This window comes from Chinchilla lanigera, unplaced genomic scaffold (assembly GCF_000276665.1).
Source record: "Chinchilla lanigera isolate Chin_1 unplaced genomic scaffold, ChiLan1.0 scaffold00019, whole genome shotgun sequence".
NCBI classification, from domain to species: domain Eukaryota; kingdom Metazoa; phylum Chordata; class Mammalia; order Rodentia; family Chinchillidae; genus Chinchilla; species Chinchilla lanigera.
In genome coordinates, this window is record NW_004955420.1 from 29,397,041 (window position 1) to 29,418,038 (window position 20,998).

The following is a 20,998-nucleotide window of genomic DNA, read 5'->3' on the forward strand; positions in this document are numbered from 1 at the left end:
ACACGCCTCCCACCACAGGCCCGGGACACGCGCGGCCACACGCCTCCCACCACAGGCCCGGGACACGCGCGGCCACACGCCTCCCACCACAGGCCTGGGACACGCGCGGCCACACGGCTCCCACCATTGGGCCCTCAAGACACGCCCGGCCACACGCCTCCCGTCACTGGTCTCGCAGGGTGGCTGAGGTCGAGCCATGGCTGGCTCATCTCACGTCTCCTTAGGGCTCCCAACAAAAACAAATCCTGGGCTTTCTGGCCGGACCTCCAGGGTGGAAGAACAGAGACCGGGCCTGCCGGGAAAGTGCCAGCCTGTGGAGGAACAGAACCAGGCGATGGGCGCCTTGGGCACCGAGAGAAGCGCGGGAGTTCCCTGCACCCCGCTGCACGGAGCAGAGGAGCCGCAGACCCCTGCTGTCCCCTCGCCCTCTCCGTGCCTGTCTCTGCCTCTGCCATCCCGCACCTGTGCTGTATCTCCCTATCTCTGTCACTGTCGTCCGCGCTGTGTCTATCCACACCTCTCGTCTCTGTCTGTCCATCCATCGAGGCTCGCCCTGAAAGAGACCCCGAGAGGAGGGTCCCTGTGCAATTTCACCAGGAAGAGACCCTAAAGACGCCTGCGGGGGACAGAGCCATGGACGGGCGGGGACAGTTCTAACAGGTGACTGCCAGGCCGGGCTCTGGCCACAGAGAAATGCCCCAGGGGGACAAGGTGGCAGGGTGCTGCCCACCGGCCATCACGGGCCACGCTGTCTCTGGCTTACTGCTGGCTGCCGTGACAGTGGACGAGGTGGCTGCCCGGCTGAGCCACGGGCACTGGTGTGCCACATCCGGGAGGCGGTGGGCATCTTGTGTGGCGGTGTTATTTTGTGTGGTGGGCAGTTACACTCGGCTCTCTTCCTTTGCCAGAGTGATCGCCCCGACAGGTACACCTGCTTTCTCACCCCAGCCAGGCTGGGCCAAGGCCGCCTTAAATGTTCCTGGGGTAAAATAGCCTGGATTCCATCTCGGTCCGCACCCAGCCCAGACCTGAGGCACTGCGGTCACACTGGGAGCCCCTCCCAAGGGCCTCAGGCCCTGTGTCCACCCGGCTGGGCCAGCGTGGTCTCCTGAGCCATCCCCAGGCAGAAGCCATCCCCACAGCCCTCCAGAGGCCAGCACCATCCACCTTGGTGAGCAGCGCAGAGCCACAGGGGCCCAGAGCCCCTCCCCCAGGGGCCGGACCGGCCCACGCAGCAGCCTTGGTCTTCTCCCGTCCCTTGGTCACGGTCCTCGTCGCTGGGTCACAGCAAGGACACGTCCGGCTCACAGTTCTGGCTCCGAAGTGCTTACGTGGGCGCCGGCTCCAGGACAGGACGTGTGGCGGAGGAAGGCCGCTCCTGCCGAGGCGGACGGGAAGGAGAAGCGAGGAGGGAGACAGAGCTTCAGGTGGCCCCGGACCCCTCCTCGGCCCAGCTCCTAACAGCGAAGGAGCTCAGCCCACGGCCCGGTCACCTCCCCGAGCCCCCCGCTGCACTGGGGACCCGGGACACTGCAGTGCGAACACAGCGTCCCCCGCCGAGGCGATGCCGGCGAGGAGGAGGAGGAGGGCAGCTGCATCCATCTCTCCTAGGAGTTGGCTTTGCGGTGATAAATGTCGCCGTCTCCACCAAGAACGAGACCTTTCTTCTCCATTATTTTCTCTAAGTGGCTACTCTTGGAAATAGGAAAGGTATTGATTTTTGCACATTTATTTTGTAACTGGCTGCCTTGCTGAACTCTCATTATTTTTAATAGTTTCTCAGCTCAAATGTCCCAAAGGAAAAAAGTTCAGGCGATGTGACAAAGCGGACAAAAACACGCGGAAGCAGTCACCCGTCCCATGTGCTGAGTGGTGCAGAAGCCAGAACGGAAACAACCCCCCCCCAGCCCCCGGAGCCGCCCACTCCCGGCCCCTAGCATCCGGGACGCTCCACAGCGCAGCAGGGAAAGCGGGGTCCTCGCCAGGAGCCGGCAGCCACACCCCACCTCCCCGAGGCCCTCCTGGTCCCCGCACTCTGCACCCACGCTCCGTCCTCACGGGCCACCCCGGCGCTCCGGCCTGCCTCCCACGGCCCGGCCAGGGCTTCCAAGTGCACAGCCAGGAAATCTCCTGGACACTGCCGGGGTGCTGCTGCAGGCTGAGTCGTGTCCCCAAAATCACAGTTGAGGCCTTAACCCCAGCGGGACCCTGTGGAGACACAGGGGCAACTGAGGCTGGAGGTGGGGCTGGGTCTGCCGGCCGGTCCTCTCTCTCATCCCCACCCCTCCCTCCCTCTGCAAGCGCGGAGGAAGAGGTTCCCTGAGGACGCCCTGCGACGCTGGCCACCCAGGAGCCAGGAGAAGAGGCCTCAGAGTGAGCGGCCCGTGGCTCCCTGCTGCAAGGTCTCTGATCAGGAAGACACCAGGTGAGGCCCAGAGCCAGGAGTTCTAAAGCCAGACCTGGACGGGCAGCCCCAGCCACCACAGGGCCCGGGGACATCTGAAGAGTGACCGCCCAGGCGGGCCTAGCACACGGGTGAGCAGCGACAGGGACCAGGAAGGAAGGCTGGTGCCAGGGCAGCGCGGGAGGGGCTGGGCCCTCCACAGCCCGCCTGCTGCCTCTGTTCTGCTTTCACACAGCGCTCGCAGCGGCTCCGGAGCACGGACGCCCCGGTGTCACTGCCCAGGATGAGGGGTCGAGTGGGAGGGCTCAGCCGGTCGCCCACCCAGTGCCCGAAAGACATCAGGGGGGTGACAGGATGGGGGCGAGGAGAGCTGAGGATCCAGCCCAGCACCTGCCCGCGTCTTGCTGTTGGTTTGGTGCGTCTGGGTCTTGTGGGCATGGCACCACCTGGAGACAGGGGCCGCAGGCCTCCCGAGGACGAGCTCAGGCCCCTGTGGGCCTTGCAGCTTCCGGCTTGCAGAGCCCTGAGGCAGGGTTTGGAGGGTTTGGAGGTGCCGGGCGGGTCCTGCAGATGTGTCGGGGACTCTGCTCCTAGGGACAGACTCCACGCCGGCAGCGCTGCCTCAGAGCTCCACCTAGCGGCCAGCACTGCCATGGCGGCACGAGCCTGTGTGCTTCCATCTGGCCGGCGAGGTCTGCAGACCCCGCAGCCCGTGACCCTGACCCTCGGCCACACTGTCCACATAACCTGCCCGCGACGCCTTCGCAGCTGCATCCCCCAGGCCCTGACCTGGCCACCTGCGGACTTGCCCAGGAGGTGCCGGAGCAGCTCTGCTCGTCCTCCAAGCCGGGGGCCCTGTGACAGCGAGGCCGGCAGGGCTGCAGCCAAAGCCAGGTGCAGAGGGGAGGGCGCACACGAAGGCCCGGGCCTCGTCCTCGCGCCTCGGCCCCCGGCCCTGGGTGACTCGGAGGAGCCACGCGAATGCCAGCCCGGCCGCTCCTGCCCGTGAGTGCACACGCCACCCGTCCAGCAGGAGCCACGGGGGCACCAGGCAGTGTCCACACGTGGCCCGCGGGCAGCAGCCCTGCACCCACCCTGGCTCTGCAGGCCCTGGCGGCTCTCCCAACAGCCCTCGCCCGACTCCCGGCTCCTCCAGCCTCACCGCCCCAGCGCCCTGCGGCCCACCTCAGGGGGAGGGCGCCCGCACCCACAGCCCCAGAGCTGCCCCCCGGTCTCGCCTGTTCCGGTGACCATCGTGACCTCACCCTTCTCCCCCTAGCTGTGTGCTTCAGGGAGAGGCCGGGTCCTGCTCAGGCTTGTGTCCCTGCTGCCCAGCTCCGTCCACTCTACAGAGACTCCAGAGTGAGCTAAGGGAGACCCAGGCCAGGCTGTGGGCCCTGTGTGTCCTCAGGGATGTCCCTGCAGGCCACGGTCCTCAGGATCAGCCCCTGCATGCAGGGGCCGATCGAAACTTACATTTTTTAAGTGTATTGCAGTAATCCCTTGTGAGCGTCTTTGCCGGGGTGCCCACAACTGCGGTGACGGCTGCTGCCCAGGGCCATCCCGTGCAGACACAGCTGGTGAAAACACAATGACGACGCGTCCCCATCCACCCGTTCACCAGACCCAGTGCTGTGCGCCGCCTGGCTCCTCCCCAGCCTCAAACTGACCGTGGAAGGGAGACGTCCTGGACATCGGGGCAGCCAAGACAGGGCAACTGCAGACCCTCGGGAAAGAGGACTCCAGAGCTGCTGCAGAAAGCGGTGCAGACAAGGGGACGAGTGCTCGAAGGAGGCGGGGTGTCTGGAGGAGGCCTGTGGCTCCTTCTGTCTTTAGCTGCCAGGAACCCCGCTGCATGTACGTCCCCACTGCCACTGCAGCCGTCTCCCAGAGACCCCGCAGTCGGGATGGCTGTGGCTCCGGGAGGGCGATGCTGGGACCCTCTCTCCCCCAGCCCTGCCGGGAAAGCAAACCTGGACCGGCCTGTGGGGACAGAGGGCCCTGGAGGACTTGTGCCTCTGAGAGGAGCGCTGAGCTCTCCCAGTCCCCAGAGAAGCTACCAGTCCAGTGTGGACAGGTGACGCTCTGCATGGGCAGCCAGGCTTGTGCAGCTGTAACACACTGTGTGAGTCACATAAACACGTCTGCAGACGACGCGACTGGGCTGACTCTCTGTGTGACTGGCAGCTCTGAAATCAACTGAGGAAGAAACAAGTTCTTGCCGAGCGTGGTGCCGACGCATGCCTATAATCCCAGCACTCAGGTTGCAAGTTTGAGACCAGCCTGGGCTACAAAGTGAGCTCGTGGCCAGCCTGAACTGCATAGCGAGACCCTGTCTCAAAAAGACAAAAAGAAAAAGAACCAAGTTCTTGTATCCTTGAGCCCTGTGGTGGTTTAGTTTTAGGAGAGTGAGAAGGCAGTGTCCCTGGACCCTGAGAAAATGTGTGAAAATGACTGAGAAAAAAATAAGCACAACCCCCTGCCGGGTGACTTCTCAGAGTGTAATTGCATTTTAATAACAGGGGGCTGATTCTGGAGGTAATAATTGTTTGGTTCTCACGTTCAGCTGGTGTTGATTATTCTGGAAAATGTGTCGAAGTTTATTTCATTTTCCACTCTTGTACCACTTTAATGAAAATTCATTACCAACATGGCTTCCTGAACCAGAAAGGAAGGAATTAAAATGCACATCTGTATATAAATAAATAGGCACACTACATAAACAAGCTGTCGTCAGATGAGGTGATCTGGCTTATCCTAGTGAAAAATGAATAAAGGGATATTTCAGCCTTAGAAATAGAACAGAGGTGGGTGTAGTGGGGCATGCTTGTAATCCCAGCATTCAGGAGGCTGCGGCAGGAGGATCGCTGCGAGTTTGAGGCCAGCCTGGGCTATAAAGTGAGCTCAAGGCCAGCCTGAACTGCATAGTGAGACCCTGCCTCAAAAACACCAAAAAAAAAACCTGAACAGGAGGGAAACAGGAAGTAAATAAACAAATGACTCTGAGGATCACTTGCGGCCGCTGTGGGACAAGGCAGCTTCGTGCTCAGGATCGGGACAGCCGGCTTACGTCCAGGTCCCGACCAAGGGGCACATGACTTCGCCCCAGATGACTCCCGCTGGAGTCATCCCTCCAGGCAGGCAGGCACCTGGTGCTCACCTGTGAGCTCAGTTCCCTGTGGGGCTGAGGCAGGAGGGCTGGAAGTTTGAGCCTGCCCTGTATGATTGAACAACTTAGCAAGACTTGGTCTAAAATTAAAAAAAAATTTTTTTTAAATGAAAAGTACTGAGGAAGTAGCTCAGGGCAAAGGCCCTGGATTCCATCCCAGCACTGCAAAAAACGAAGGCAAAAAAAATTTCCCTTAAGACAAGAATCCCGTCTTTTCATCTGTAACACTCAGACAGCGAGAACAAACAAGCTGAGGAACAAGTCCTAACGCTCTGGGAAGGGAAACATGATCTGAGCAGGCTACAGAACTGGTTAAAACAGGTTGGGCCCTCGTTAGTCACCAAGTACCCACGAACTGAAAACCACAGGCACCAAAGCACACGCCAGCCAGGGCAGAAACCAAAACGCCCGGGACAGGAAGTCTCAGGAACAGGGAGCAGGTGGCACCTGCACCGCCGGGGGAGACAGTGCGAGACACACACCCCTCGCCCTCCATGTGTATGCCGCAGCCCGCCAGGCGCGTCCTCGCCTCTGGCCGCTCAGGTCCGCTGCCCTGCAGCCTCTGCAGAACAACCTCGCCGAAGACGTCCGCGGCCTTGGCACCGGTCTGGATCTCTTTTGAGGATCCCTCGGGGAAGGACCCGTTTCCTAACCCGCGCGCCCCTGGGGTTCCGTCCCACAGACTCACCAAGGCCTCAGCTCCTTGAGAGGGACCCCGGCACCTGTTCCTGGCCGCGTGGGCCTCGCCCGGGCGCCTTGCTCACTGCAGCCTGCAGGAGGGCTGCTAGGATGACGGGAGAAAGCGTCGCGTTCCATTGGTGAGGACATCCCGCCACTCCCACGGGCTTACGGGGGACAGAGGCTGGGAGCCCCACGCGCAGACTCCCACACCAGGGCTCTCAGCCGCCCCACTGTACAGCCACCCCGAGATGCCCCGCCCCCGTCCAGAGCAAACAGGCGTGCGTGTGAGTTCACAGTAGGAGGCTCCGGGCACGAGCGAGGCCTGGGTTCGCCTGCCAGCCCCACAGTACACATCAGTAAGTGCAAAGGCAGCGCCCGGCTTGGGAGCGGGGCCAGAGCGGGGCTGCCTCTGCCGGCCACACAGTCAGGAGGGCACGGGAGGGGACATTGGCCGAGAGCCTCAACGTCTTGATCACTTTTCTCTCGCTGAGACAAAATAACCGACAACCAAAATTAAGGAAGGACAGGTTTATTTAGCTCACAGTTTGTGGAGGTTTCAATCCAGACTCAGCTGGCTCCAAGGCAGGGAGGCACATGGCAGAGGGCAACAGTTCAAGGCAGCAGAAGACAACGAAAGCAGCAGGAGCAAAAGGGGGAGGGCAAGCTTCTCCTCCCTTATACTGTAAGGCAGCTGCCGTCCCCCAGGGCGGTGCAGCACTCCCACCGTCTCCGCGCCCTCCTCTTGCACAGGATGAGGATGTTCACAAACTGAGGACCCCGGCTCCCTGCTGAGCCGCTTGGTTAAACTTTAGACCTCTCAAGCTGACACAGTGTATCAACCATTGCACTCACCTCCGGTTTCACATGACAGTGGCCTGTGACACGCCGACTGTCAAGCGGTGTCATGTGCTATTCCGTCCCAGTTAAGACGAGGCTCGTCTCTCGCCGGTCTAGTAGCTCTTTTTAGTTTTGTTTGTTTTGCTTGAAGAATATTTATTCTGGTCATCAGCTGAAACAATTCTAATCTTTAATTTTTCACTTCTGTTGAAGGGAGGTATTTTACAATTCAAAGCAGCGCGGGAAGTGCTACAGGACAGAAGATTCATGAGGACGTGCAGCAATATAATTCCTGACTTTCTGGATTATTACAGAAAGGTAATGGCCCAGGGGGAGGCCTGTGCCCAGAGATGGTTCTAAAAGAGAAAAGTTTTCTCTGTTATCGTTTCTGTTGTCACCATTTAAGCACACAGAGCAGACAGCATTTCAGGTTGGTACAGGTTCTCACACCCAGAGCAAATACATCCTTCAAGGTGCGGAGGGAAAGACACCCTACGCTCACCTGCCTGCTAGAGACACACGTTTGGCGGGGCGGGGAGCCCATCCCAAGCCACCCCTGGGCCTGTGCCCGGAGCCCCAAGTGGGGCTGTCGGTGGGTAGAAGCACATGGCAGCCGCAGAGGCTGAGGTGGGGCCGGCCGGGATGGACACGCACCGGGACCGTCAGTACTCCCGCCCCTCTGCACGCCAGGCCGGTCAGTCCACACCAGTTCTTAAGCCAGAAATGCCAATGTGAAAGGCGTTTTCAAGTGAACACAAGAGTGTGTGCAAGCATGGTCACTGGAACCCGGGCCTGTGACCAAGCCCTGGTGGCCGAAATTAAATGTCAACAAAGCGCGGTGGGTGCCTGGGCTGAGACGCCTTCCTCTGTGGCATGTGGGGTCGGGAGTGGCTGCTTGTCCTGGGGCCAGGCCTGACCGCAGCTGGCACCGAGAGGGAGCTGCTGCCCAGGGCCCCAGGCCGGAGCTGGTGAGCTGGCACCGCCAGGCATCCGGTGTGTACGGGGTCTCTGCGCCTCCCCAGAGCTGCCCAGGAGTCACAGTGCTCCCCTCCCACTTCTCACCCTGCCACAGACGGCCACGGCCCCCAGCGCCGCCCCGACTGAGATCACACTGTGATTTCCTGAGCTCTTTCCTGACTCCTTTTGGGGGAAGGTACTCCAGACCTAGGGCTCAAACCCTGCAGACGTACTCCTCCCTCTTCAGTCCTTATTCTGGGACAGGGTCTTGTTAAATTGTCCAGGCTGGGCTCAAAATTGTGGGGATCCTCCTGCCTCAGCCTCCCCAGTTCCTGGGGTTATAAATGTGGGCCACTGTAGCCAACTGTACTGATTGCTTTCAGGTGTGATATCGTAGACTCTTCACAGGCTCCTTATCTGTTAGAGCGACCTGTTGAAATGTGTATGAATGAAATGATACTCTGTTTGGAATTTGCTTTATAATACATTGGGCCCATCATACAGAGGTTAAAAAGTCTGACCACATGGGTGAAGCTCAAGGCAGTGCTGGGTACAGACAATAGATACCACAAAGAACACATGCTGCAGGACCCTCTTCCTGTGGAGATCAACAACAGGCCCAACCACCCCCGCAGCAGCGGCCACCTCCCAGGGGTACAGGGACAGAAGTGAGCAGCGGCTCCACCTGGGCACTGGGTGCTGACGGGCGGGGATAAGAGGGAACTTCCTGGGGTGGTCGGAATGTCTTCTTCTGATGGTGACCCATCAAGCCAAAACGCGTCAAGTGCTCAAGACACCTGCCTCCCACTGGATGTTAATTATATTTCAATTAAAGCTAGGTTTAGTCTCTCGCTGCATAGCTTTTTAGCTTAAAGAACACTTGCCTGTCCATTTCCTTTATGACAACCGCTATTGTTATGGCTTGTAGCTAGATGTCCCCCACAGCCTCACGCACTCATAGGTGGGACTGTGGGGAGATGGCTGGATCGTGGACGTGTGATACTGGATTTAGACTGTGATATTGGATTAGTCCACTGATTGGCTTAGCTTAGCTCTGGGTGTGGATAGTGGGAAGGCTCACACTGGGTGTAGGTGGCACCAGCCAATAGGCTTGTAGCCTGGACAGAATAAAAGGGAAAGGGAGGCCTGCTGCTGCTACTGCTTCCACTTCCTGCCTGCCTACCCTGCCATGAACTGTTTACCCTCCGCGATGCCCCTCTGCCACGCTGCCCTGCTTTGGAGCTGACCAAGTATAGAATGAAATCTCTACAAACTATGGGTGAAATAAACCTCTCCTCCTTTAACTTGTGGGTGTCAGATATTTTGTCCCACCAATGACAAAGTAACTAAGACAGCTATGGAGTCTCATCCTATATTTAAGTTTTGGGTAAGCCATATGTATTATTTCTGTTTGCCAGCATGCAAATAAATGAAAATAATTCTGTCATTTATCTGTGGTAATAATTCTATCTTCGAGCCACAGTCTTTAAAAACCCAGCACAACTTTGTTACTTGGTACCTTCCCTCTGAGTCACTACTTTTTCATACGCCGTATGTCCGGAAACCACATCACCCACAACCAACACAAGTAAAACAAACCCTCCCTTTAGAAAGGAGGTCTGTGCGCCACGTGCGAGGGGCAGCGGAAGCCAAGCCAGGTGTGCCCGTGAAGCCCCTACCAAGGGACCTCCAGACCTTCACAAGTTTCAGGCTTCTTGTCAACAAGGAAAGCTCCACCCCAGGAAAGAACCTTGGCTATGAAACCAACCACCTCTGAAAATACACATTCATTCACTCGGCAGAGAGATGAAGGGTTTTCCAGGCTGAGAAAAATGAAGGCTGACTGGGTCACCTTGGGCAGGATTTGCCAGGCTCCAAGGGACAGACGAGGCTAACCAGGGCCTATGGGCTGTAGCCAGCGTGGACTCATGCTTTTCACCAGTGTTGTTTATGCTTGTACGATGACCTGATCGGTCTGCTGTCGGACGAATCAGTCAGCTAAAGTCCCCGCACTCTGCAGCTATTTCAGCCTCCAGGGAAATGTAGTCCAATAAAACTTCCTGCTCCACCTGCTGTACAGACAGGCACATATCACCTGTATTCTAAAATTAGGGAGATGTTTCAGACAAGAAGAGGTGAAAGTTTGGTGAGGAATGCAATATGTACAGATTCAAAATGTGTCACATCAAAGTGCTTGCTAATTATCAAAGGAGAAATAGTAATTCAGCAGTGGGGAAGCCTGACATAAGCCACATTTACCAGATGACGTGCACATCGTCGATAACAGGACAAACCCACAGCATGGGCTACAGCCACAGTGCCCTGCGGCAGGGCTGCACCTGTCCGTGTTCTGTGGCTATGACACAATGTCCGAGGCTGGGCGCCTGCTAAAGAGTAAGTGGTGGCCCACCTGTAATGCCAGTACTTGCAAGGCTGAGACAGGAGGATCACTGTGAGTTTAAGGCCAGGCTGGGCTACACAGTGAGACCTCCATCTCAAAAAGTGAGTAAATAAATAAGCAAATAAATAAATAAATGAAATCAGATGCTATCACCCTCACAGAGGGGAGGGTGAATGTCTGAGCTCAGTGCCCCACCCGGCCTCTGGCGAGGACCCTGCTGGCTACACCATAACAAGGCAGATAGCATCACAGTCGGAGCTGGGGGAGAGAGAAGAACGCAGAGGGCAAGAGAGGCTGGCATTGCTCTGCTCACTACAAGTCGCTCTCATGAGAACTCCTTACCTTGATGCCAGCGTGAGCTCCTGCGGGAACAACGGCCTGGGGCCTGACCGCTTCCTCCAGTGAAGGTGCCACCCCCTGCCAGATGGCCGCGGCAGGACCCACGCTGCCAGCACAGGGCGGCGGACACACGGGAGCCACCCCGGACCCTGGCACAGCCTGGAGCCACGAGAGGACGTCAGGCAGGGGCGCAGAAAGTCACATCACAGGCACCAGGACCCACGGCAGCTGAGGAAGCAGTGCAGAGGACAGGAGTGGGCGGAGCTGTGCAGGATGCTAACAATGCAAGTGGTGAGACTGTACCCAGACCCTCAGTCAGGGAGAAGAACCGCACCGGCGTTCAATTTTCTGAGTTTGATGACTACGTTAAGGTCACATGTCTTCCTTTTATTTTTTTCAATGGTGCTGGGGATTGAACGCAGGGCTTTTGCCCTGTGCTTCCGCCCCAGCCCTTTTGGGGGTTGGGAGTGAGAAGGGTCTCACTATGTAGCCCAGGCGGGCCTCACACTTATGGAAATCCTCCTTATGCAGCCTCCCAAGTGCTGGGATTACAGGTGCACACCACCATCCCTGGGAATCCCCAGGCCCTTTTAATTTTAATTTTTAATTTTTAATTTTTTGAGACAGGGTCTCAGCGAGTCACTAAATTGCCCAGGATGGGTTCAGGCTTGCAATTCTCCTGCCTCTGCCTCCCAAGGAAGTGGGGTTATAGGAGCACCACCGTGCCCAGCTTTGAGGTTGCATAAATAAGAAAATGTTATTGTTTTTCAAATACTATTTAGAGGTGAAGAGACATGATGGCTGCAACTTAATCTCAAACAGTCAGAAAAAAGAATGTGCGTGTGCACTCACGAGCATGTAAGGGAAAAGATAATAATGCACACATTGCTCGTAACGGGCGGATCTGCGTGAACGCCCTTCTGGGGAGGTGAAGGACAGAGACACAGGCAGGGCCCGGGTTGTGGGACCTGGTGGTGAGGTGTACCGAAACCAGTCTCCTCGCCACCACCTTCCTGTCCCCATGACGGGCACTGCTCTGTCCACCCCTGTCAGCGTGGGGAGGAAGGGAGCAAGGGTCTCCCAGTTACTACCACTACCTGCTTTGTGAGTGGAATTCTCTCAGAACCCAGCACGCGTGAGGTAGAGCTATCAACAGCGCCAAATCCCCCCTCTTCTCCGGAACAAGGCTAAACTTCCTGCTTCCTGATCATTCATCTCCCTTTTGCTGACAACAAACACCTACCTACCCGTACCTATTTAATGCTTTAAATATCTTTCGTTCACATCCTTAAGGTCACCCTATATTTGCAGGAGTTGTTTCCTTAATATATAAACAAACCAGGATCTGCACTGTTGTGGTTTCTGGGGTTTTGCAAAGGAGAACAATATGACACAGGATACATATTTTATAAGATTATTTATAATAGTCACCCAAAGAATCACATACAAGAGTGCAGGAAATCTGTCCACACACTAAGACCAAGGAATCCAGCCGAGGGCCCGGATCCCATGGAAACGTCCTGCATGAGTCCAGCTGAAGACCTAGAGCCCATAACAATGCCTCCCATGAGTCTACCTGGAGGCCTAGAGCCTATGGCAATGTCTCATGCAGGCCTGTTTCATGGATCTGCACTGTGAAGGCCCAGAGGTCAGTGGTGGAAGCTAGAAAGTCTGTGCCAGCAGGATGAAGGATCTGTGCTAGCAGGTTGAGGGATCTGCACTGGAGCCAGGAAGCAACACTCAAAATAAGAACCAGAGCTCCCCCGAAAAGTACCACAGCCATCCTCAGCAACAGTGAGGTCCTGAGCTTCTCCAGTGGTGAAAACAGCTGAGTTCCCATCAAGAAAGCCAACGCGACAAGCTTCACCAGGAGACTAAGCAGTGCACCGTATTCCTCTCTGGAGCCAGGAAGCGATGCTCAGAGTGAGGACCAGAGCTTCCCCAAAGTGAACCGAAGCCATTCTCAGCGACAACAAGGTACCGAGCTCCTTGGAGGATGAAAACAGCCGAGTTCATCAGGAAAACCAGCATGACAAGCTCCTCCAAGAGAACCAACAGCTCCTTAAAGCTTCTCAACAGCTTCCAACAGCCTTTCCCAGCTCCCAACAGCCTTACTTCTTCTCCAGGTCTGCCTCTTATGCTGCCAGCGACATCTCAGGTGGGCCTCCCACACCCAGCACCAGCTTACTCAGCTCAGCTGAGTGTTATAAGTTGACCACCAGTTGTCCATCCACCACAGGCACCAAGTATTTGCCTGTGTTTTAATCAATAGTGAGGACTGTTTTATAATGCGTAGCTCAAGAATCTCTGAATATTCATTATTTAATGTGGTGACATTAAGCTCAGGCTGAATTATGAGGATGGCAATAATTACATGGAGATGCTTTAGCACATTATTTATTTAAAAAGCACTTATTGAAAACCTTCAACCTGCCAAGCACTCTGTTAATTATGTGGAAACCAGATAGTTGTACGATTAGATATGTCAGCCCACCATAAGTTCCTTACTCTCTTCTTATACTAAACACCCATGGAGGCTCCAGATTCCAACGAAAAGGGCGGGTTGGTGCCGACACCACAGATGCACCCCTGTCGTCTGTCCTGGTTTCCACGTGGAGCTAGACTGGAAGTCAGAGGCAAGAGCTGCACCCGTGCAGCACACCCCAGCTGCGAACGTCTGTACTCAAGATCACACGCATCTCTCTTCCAGCTCCTGGTGTCTAATTCCTCACACCTGAGTCCTTAAAGAAAAGTCTGGCTCCAGGCTTGGAGTTGCAGGGGTCAGAGAAGGGGGACATTGTGCTGACAAAAGAACACAAATCTTCAAAAATTAACGGAGGTGGGCTACAGAGGCCAGGAGCCAGAATAAAAGGGAGCGGGGGCAACTCCAAGGAGACGACGGAAGTGGATCACAGCACACTGAGTGACCAATTTTTGCAGAATGAGCCCACTGTGATTCACAAAGAATTGGAAAGTCACTCCTTAGCAACCTCCCATGATTGATTCAGGCAAGGATTTTCTCCTTTTTTTCCTTGAGATAGGGTCTCAATTTTGAGTTCAGGCTGGCCTTGAACTCACTATGGAGCCCAGGCTGGCCTCAAACTTGAAGTGATCCTCCTGCCTCAGCCTCCCAAGTGCTGGGATTTCAGGTGTGCACCACTCTGCTTGGCCAGGCAAGGATTCTCAATGGCTCTAAAACCATCAGATAAAGGACAGTCGAGGAATAAGAAATTAAGATAATGCTAATGCGTCATCCCATAAATCACATTATCAATTCAAAGAGAAAAGTGGAAAGATCCAGCTGCTAGCACCACAACCAAGTGGTAAACCTAGCCTCACTAACAGTAGGACGCCTTGGCCTCAGGAGCCCCCAGCAGGATGCTACACCAACATGAAACATCGATGTGAAGGTTTTGCCAGAAAGATGTAAGTAGAACCTAATCAGACCTCCAGGCAAAAATTTCCTGAGAGCTGGGGAGAGGAAAAGAAGGAGGGGACGACCCAGCGGCCGTCACCTCCCAGGTCAAGGAGGGGCTGCACAGGGCGACCCCCAAGGTCAGCAGTGGGGACTTTCAAAACTGACACAGCCACACCACGCACCCACGCTCCACAGCCACAGGAAATCGGGGCTGGGGCCACAAACCAACATTTTTCAGAACTCTGGAAGTTAACTGAAGGCTTTCAGTAACCTAAAGAGCTCTTACCCAAGAAAAACTACTGAAGTTCAGTCACGACAGTGAGGACACGTGCTTTGCAGTATTTTTATCAGTAATTGTACATATTTCTGAGGGCCAGTGTGACATTTAAGACTGGTATATCAGAGTAGTTAACATCTACCACCTCACACAGACTCATTTATCAGGGAAACACTCAAACCCCTCTCCACTAACCACCTTGAATTATCCAGTTAATTCTGCCATAGGGCAGTGGTGGTGAACCGACAGCCTGCGTGCCACAGCAGGCTGACTGTCACCGAGAGCTCCAAAAGGTTCACCATCACTGCCACCCACACCCACCCTACACCAGGTGCCAGCCCCTCTGCACCCTGCATCCCACGAGGTGGGGACTGAACCCGGCCTGTCCCGCCCCTTCTAGCTCCTTGGTAGCCCGGGAGACCAGCAGCCTCACAATCACGAGGAGAGCCAGGCTAACACACTTCCCAAAGGCCCTGCCCGAAACCGTCATCATGTCACCTGTGTCGTGACCTTGGGAAAGCCCGGTTCACAGGGCACGGTCACTGTCCACCTGATAGAGCTCGGCTCCGGGCTACGGCCATAACACCCTGAACGTGCCTGATCTAGTCTGATCTTGGAAGCTAAGCAGGGTGGGGCCTGGTTAGTGCTTGGATAGCGGAGCTCAGCTCCCTCCACAGGGACAGGCCCATCCCCAGAGCGTTTCTGAAAAACACCTGGTAGCAAAGTTCAGCTTGGCAGGGGCCTAAGGCTTTCATGCCAACTTGGGAAGACAAGAGCCAGGCAGAAACATAAGGGAAGATCTGTGCCAGGGACGCTGTGGGGTATGCAGAGCTCAGACAGATTTGGGGGTCCCTAAGGCTGTGCACACACGCTGCACTGCGAGTCCAGGAAAGCCCCAAAGGCCCAGCTACTGACCTAGGATGACCTCCAGGCCGAGCAAGGAGGGAAGACTCGGTCCAGGGACCCACGCGACCACCACAGAATCAGCCAGGGAAGGCACAGCAGGAGCAGGTCGCGCTGCCCAGAATGAACAATTACATCACCTAAAGTGTTCAGTTTTCAACAAGAAGAAGTTACAAGACATCAGAGCAACACAAAAGAACACTCCACAGTGGAGGATAAGCTAGAACCTACCCTGACTGGTGCAGGGGTTGCATTTATCAGACAATGATCTTAAACCCAGGGGCACCAATGAGAAAATAACGCCAAAGAGTATAGTAATTGAAACAGCAAAGAAATGTAGCCGGCACACTGAGAAGCATCTCTATGCCATAAAGAAGCAGCCACAGGGCCCGGGGGCGGGGGGGCGGGGTGAGAAGACGCAGACAGCAGTGGCAAAGCTGGGGTGAAACCTGGTCACGTTAGCAGGTGCATTTGACGTAATGGTCAAACTGTGCTCTCTTAAGAAACAGAATTGAGACTCAAAAGTGTAATTAGAGAAAAGTAAAATCCTGGTGGAAAACAGTAGCCATAAGAGAGCTGGAATAGCTACAGACATCTCAGATCAAAGAAACTTGACAAGCCAGGCGTGGTGGCGCATGCCTGTAATCCCAGCACTAGGGAGGCTGAAGCAGGAGGATCACTGCGAGTTCAAGACCAGCCTGGGCTACAAAGTGAGCTCACAGCTGGCCTGAACTGCACAGCAAGACCCTGTCTCGGAAAAAAAAAGGAAGAAACTTGACAAAAAATATTATCTGAGACAAAAAGAGACACTTTATAACAATTAAAAAGCTCTACTCACCATGAAGAATGAATGATTAACATATTTGTTACTGTCTCTGATTGTTTGATCAATCTTACATTCTTATGTCTGGTGGACTGAGCAACTTCACTGAAGATAACGGTATGTAATGTAGCAACCACTGTTAATTCCTATCATTTTGTCTTGAGGTCATGTATTGTTTTTGTGTTGGTTTTGTTTTTGTCTTCAATGTTGTTGTTTTGTTAGCTTTTTTTTTGCTTTAAAAATTAAAAAAAAAGAAAAAAACATACACGCATCTAACAGGAGTCCTTAAGTATCGGAAACTAAAATTGACAGAATTTGGTGGAAACAAAAAATTCAGCCATAACAGTTGGAGACTCCAATACTCTATTCCCGATCGTTGCCAGAGAATGAATCAGAAAATCAGCAAGGGTGTGCAAGGCTGGGACAACACTGGGGATCAACCTGACTGACAGGAATCTAACAGCTGCATCACAAGCTTGGTGCCCACCCTTTTGAGGCACACGTGGTACGTTCTCACCACAGCTCATACGCCAGACCATCGAACAGGTCTCTTTCCAGTACTTACCAAAGCCAAATCATTGTTCAACTGCATGCTCCAGTGTCTGTCTCCCACAGAAAACGGGAAGATCCTAGAAAGTGAAGACTCGTTCACCACTATATCCCTAGCTCTCCTCCAGTGTCTTGTGCGTAATGGGCACCCTGGTAAATACTTTAGGAAAACAAACAAATATGTGGACCCAACAGTGTGTTGTCAAGCATTGTGAATCCCATTGTCATTTGGGAAACACATGTCTTAGTCTACCTTCCATGGCTATACTAAAATGCCCAGGCCAGGGTGACTTATGAAGAAAAGAAGTTTATTTCGTTCACAGTTTTGCAGGCTAAAACTGGAAACAGCATGGTGCCAGCTCTGGTGAAGGCTTCCAACTGCATCACACCACGGCACCATGGTGGAAGCACACGGAAGAGAGAAGCATCACAAGGTGAGACAGACACCCACATCAACACCACCTGACTGGGGGCGAGCTCCCAATAGGTGGGACTTCCAGGACACGGTTAGGCCACAGCCACACCACACACAGCACACCACCTTATTTTCCAGTCACTCCGCACTCAGGCACAGTAACCACTTGGATTCAGGTTTGCTGATACTCCCTGGAGGTCTCTGCCAGCCTGTTTTTCAGTATCTGCTCAGATTTTTGGTTGGGAGAAAATGAAACAGAATTAGCATGGTGTCACTGGAGAGAGGAAATATGTGGTGATGGACATAGTAAATCAGTCAAGATCAAGACAGACAACACCATAACATGGCTCATCCAATGGTCATACATATTGCTAGGGTTTGGATCTAGGATGCCCCCAAAGCCTTGAGGGTTTGGTTGGGAGGTGACTAGGCCACGGGATGCTGGCTTATCAGGGGATTCATGCACGGGTAAGTTCCCAGCTGACTGTGCTACTGGGAGGTGTGTCCTGGTTGGAAGAGGTGGTCACTAGGAAGTGACCTGGGTGTGTTGTTGCCCAAAGCTGTCCTCCTCCAGGGTCCTCCACCATGCATTTCTGCCTTTGAGACAGCTAACCATGGACTGAACTCACTGGGACCATGAGCTGAAATAATCCTGTCTTACTTTAAGGTGTAGGTGTCAGGTATTTTATCCCTGTGATGTAAAGTGATAAACACATCATGGGTGGCAAGGTAATTTTTTTTTTTTTTTTGAGACAGGGTCTCGCTTTGCAGTTTGGGCTGGACCTGAACTCACCTTGTAGCCCAGGCTGGCCTTAAACTCGCAGTGATCCTCCTGCCTCAGCCTCCCTAGTGCTGGGATTACAGGCATGCGCCACCATGCCCGGCAAGCAAGGTAATTTAAAAACTGGCTTAAGATTTGTTTTCTTGATTTTCCCACTGTCAATCATCACAGAGAAGTCAGGGTGGGTACCCCTCTCCTGGGAGGATAGGCAGCTATCAAAAATACAAGGAAAGAATCTGGATTTTTCTTTCTTATTGGGAGCAGTTAATAAGTGTTTGTGTTTCTAAAAATGGAAAGTTCAGTTGGAATCTACTGATGTGAGAAAAATCCCTACAAGCAGGCATTTGCTGTTGAAAGTGTGTTTTGAGGAAATTAACCAGATGGGGTGGGGGTGGGATACAATGCTGACTTCCTGCTTTCCCTTGAGAAGGATCCAGAATGGAAAAGCCATTCCCTGGGGAGAGATGCCAAGGGCTGGGACCCACATTAGGCCTCCCCAAGGTCCAACAGCAGAACAGCAAGCCGGTGGGCCGAGGACCCTGCAGCATGGAAACTCTGGAGAGAGAACCTCAGGATCGGTGCTTGAGAAGCTCTGGCCTAGGGTAGGGTTCCCATCAGAGTTTTAAAAGCTGTGTGTGTCTGTATATCGCATACATTTACGTGCACCAAAAATCACACATCCACAATAACACTCTCACACATGCAAAGGACCTGAATCACATACACTGACTGCCCAGTAACCTCTGAGTCACGGATGTAGATGGCAAAGTGTGCATTTCTGTTTATTCTTCCCTTCTTTCCTTCCTTCTTTCTTTCTTTTCTTGCTTGTATTCTGACTGCATTCTGTCACATGAATTTAGGTGTGGGATTTTCCAGTTGTATCATGTTGTTGCTCAAATATGTTGGATTTTGGAATGTTTTGGATTTAGGATATTTAAAATATTTAAGTATATACATTTTCACTGAAAAAAATATTTTTGCACATTTGTAGAAGTCTTCAGCTTCAGTAAGTTCAGCATTGATTCCATGCATGTTTATCTTTTGTCTAGACTGCAGTGTTACATATTGGCCCAGTGGTGTCCTTAAAGCTGGCTGTAGGGGTGCACACTTGTACTCCCAGCACTTTGTTGTTTTTTTTTTGTTTTGTTTTGTTTTTTTGCAGTATGGGGGATTGAACTCATGACCTTGCACTTGCCAGGCAGGCGCATATGCCAGTGAGCTAAATCCCCAGCCCTCCTCCCCTGAGCTTGGAGGCCCTGCCCGCATTGCTGCGGAGAAGCCTGTGCCCGACCCGACCCAGTGCTGGGGGGGACCTGGCCCCCAACCGCCCCAGGCGCTAGGAGCTCTCTGTTCTTCAGGGTCTGACACTGCCGCACCGTGCTGGGCTGTCTCAAGGCTTCCTCTTGGTTTTCCTGTTCCCCTGTGATCCAACGGTCCTGGAATAAGCACACAGCGGTCTTCAGTCTTCGCCATGGTTAATATCGGCTCCTCCTCCTCCAGGACACTGAGCCTCCCTCTGGGAACGTGCCTGGGGTGGCTGAGCTGCACGTTCTCTGCCTCAAGTGTGATGCTAATTTGAAGAAGTTGCTAACTGATGCACAAAAACTAACAGAACCATACGCAACCGTCCTGTGTCCCTGGAGCCAGAGCATCTGTGCGCATGTGTCTCCACGTATGAAACACTGCCAGGTAGTACCGTCTTATTATTAATGCTGCATTTTATCTATTAACTGACGGGAAAAATAATGGAGGGTAACAAGAAGGAAAGCAACAGAAGGGACCTCTATCTAATTTATCTATTAAAAATCACGATTATGTCAGTCATGTATGTACAACATTCATCACATACTTCCAGAGATTCAAAGCTCAACTATTATGCATCTTCAATAATAAGAGCCTGACCACACTGAGCCTGTAAACCCACGTGCCGCAGCATGGGTCACTCCTAAACACGGCACCGCAGGGCATGTGTGGGCCGGAACGCGTGTGTCACCCTGTACTAACGAGAAAGGCACTTCTGACAGGGAGCAGGTGTGATGGTGTCAGTGTATGCAAGTGTGCATTCACCGAAGTGTTTAAAGTGGCAAAATTCAGGCCCACCCAGCCATTTTTCTAGGTAGGTTTTTTGCTCTAAGTATGTATTCTGTCTATAATTAGAAACTATTTTCTTAATTTAAATTTGATGGCCACTTTACCTAATCAGAGGTTAAAACAGACCAGCTACAGTAAGTATGTAAACATCTCCACCAAGCTGTCAACACTGAGGCACTTCTCTCATGGAACAGGGAACTACAAGAAACACCCGGGTCCCAGGCCCAGCGGCTGTGAGAGGAAGATCCGCCTTCTCAGGAGCTGCACCAGAGCTGAGCTCCTGCTGTGTGTGTGACATTCAGAGTTTACACTTCCACTGTCTAACAGCATCCATCCTTCCACAAACTGCTAGTCGTCCCTGAAGAGCAAATGATACCTGAACTACTAGGACCACTTGCTGATGACGACCACACGAAGCAGCTCTGAGCAGGACTGAAATTAATCGGCTTTCCGTGTTTACTTGTAAGTCTGTCCAAGGCTTAGGTCGCTTGTCTGGAGATGGGCGGTGGACTCACTGTAAGTGAACCTTTGTGAGTCACCAGTCCCGACTGAGGCCTGTAATGGTGGGTGAAGCCAGAAAGCCTCAAAGCATAAGACAGGATCACCACCAAGGACACCTGGATCCAACCTCAACTGGACAAAGACTGTAGCTGCAGGCATCTCACTCCTGGGTGGAGGCCCTCCTGGAGATAACATAGTTCTCCTAAATTAACTAGTGTGTGTACTCTGGTTGCTCTTCAGATCATGTAAATCATTCGCCTTTTACTACATTAACTAGTGTCTTACTTGGAGAAGCCCTTGGGTAGATTTCCAAGGTCCTTGAATGGCCCTGCTCAGATTCCTGCCTTTCTTCAGAATTCCCCTCCTGTTCAGTAACTAAATAAAAAGGGTTGCCCAGAAAATATCTTTGTCTTAGCCCCCAGAGAATATCGAAATCTTTTTTTTTTATTGGT

At 53.5% G+C, this 20,998-nt stretch overlaps 1 protein-coding gene and 1 long non-coding RNA gene across 7 annotated transcripts in view; one reads left to right on the forward strand and one right to left on the reverse strand.

The window, feature by feature from the left end:
• The window catches only part of LOC102009952, a 7,436-nt gene extending 884 nt beyond the window's left edge, over positions 1-6,552 (reverse strand). The window contains exons 1-6 of one of the 6 annotated variants that reach the window (XR_001233706.1): positions 6,262-6,552; positions 4,075-4,603; positions 3,881-3,981; positions 1,168-2,208; positions 463-553; positions 7-311 (exon numbers count right to left, since the gene is read on the reverse strand). Coding sequence is in view for 1 of the 6 variants with exons in the window: in XM_013513408.1 (XP_013368862.1) it covers positions 211-311; positions 463-553; positions 1,168-1,378; positions 6,262-6,401 (543 nt within the window). In the remaining 5 variants the exon portion in view is untranslated. Of the gene's footprint in view, positions 1-6; positions 312-462; positions 554-1,167; positions 2,209-3,669; positions 3,982-4,074; positions 5,277-6,261 lie in introns of those variants that run through there. The other 5 variants (XR_001233705.1, XR_001233707.1, XR_260775.2 and 2 more) reach the window with 5 other exon arrangements.
• Positions 6,322-20,661, forward strand: LOC106148354. The gene is made up of 3 exons (XR_001233711.1): positions 6,322-6,391; positions 7,305-7,409; positions 19,455-20,661. It is a non-coding gene; the product is annotated as an uncharacterized LOC106148354 (long non-coding RNA).
• Positions 20,662-20,998: the final 337 nt, after the last annotated feature.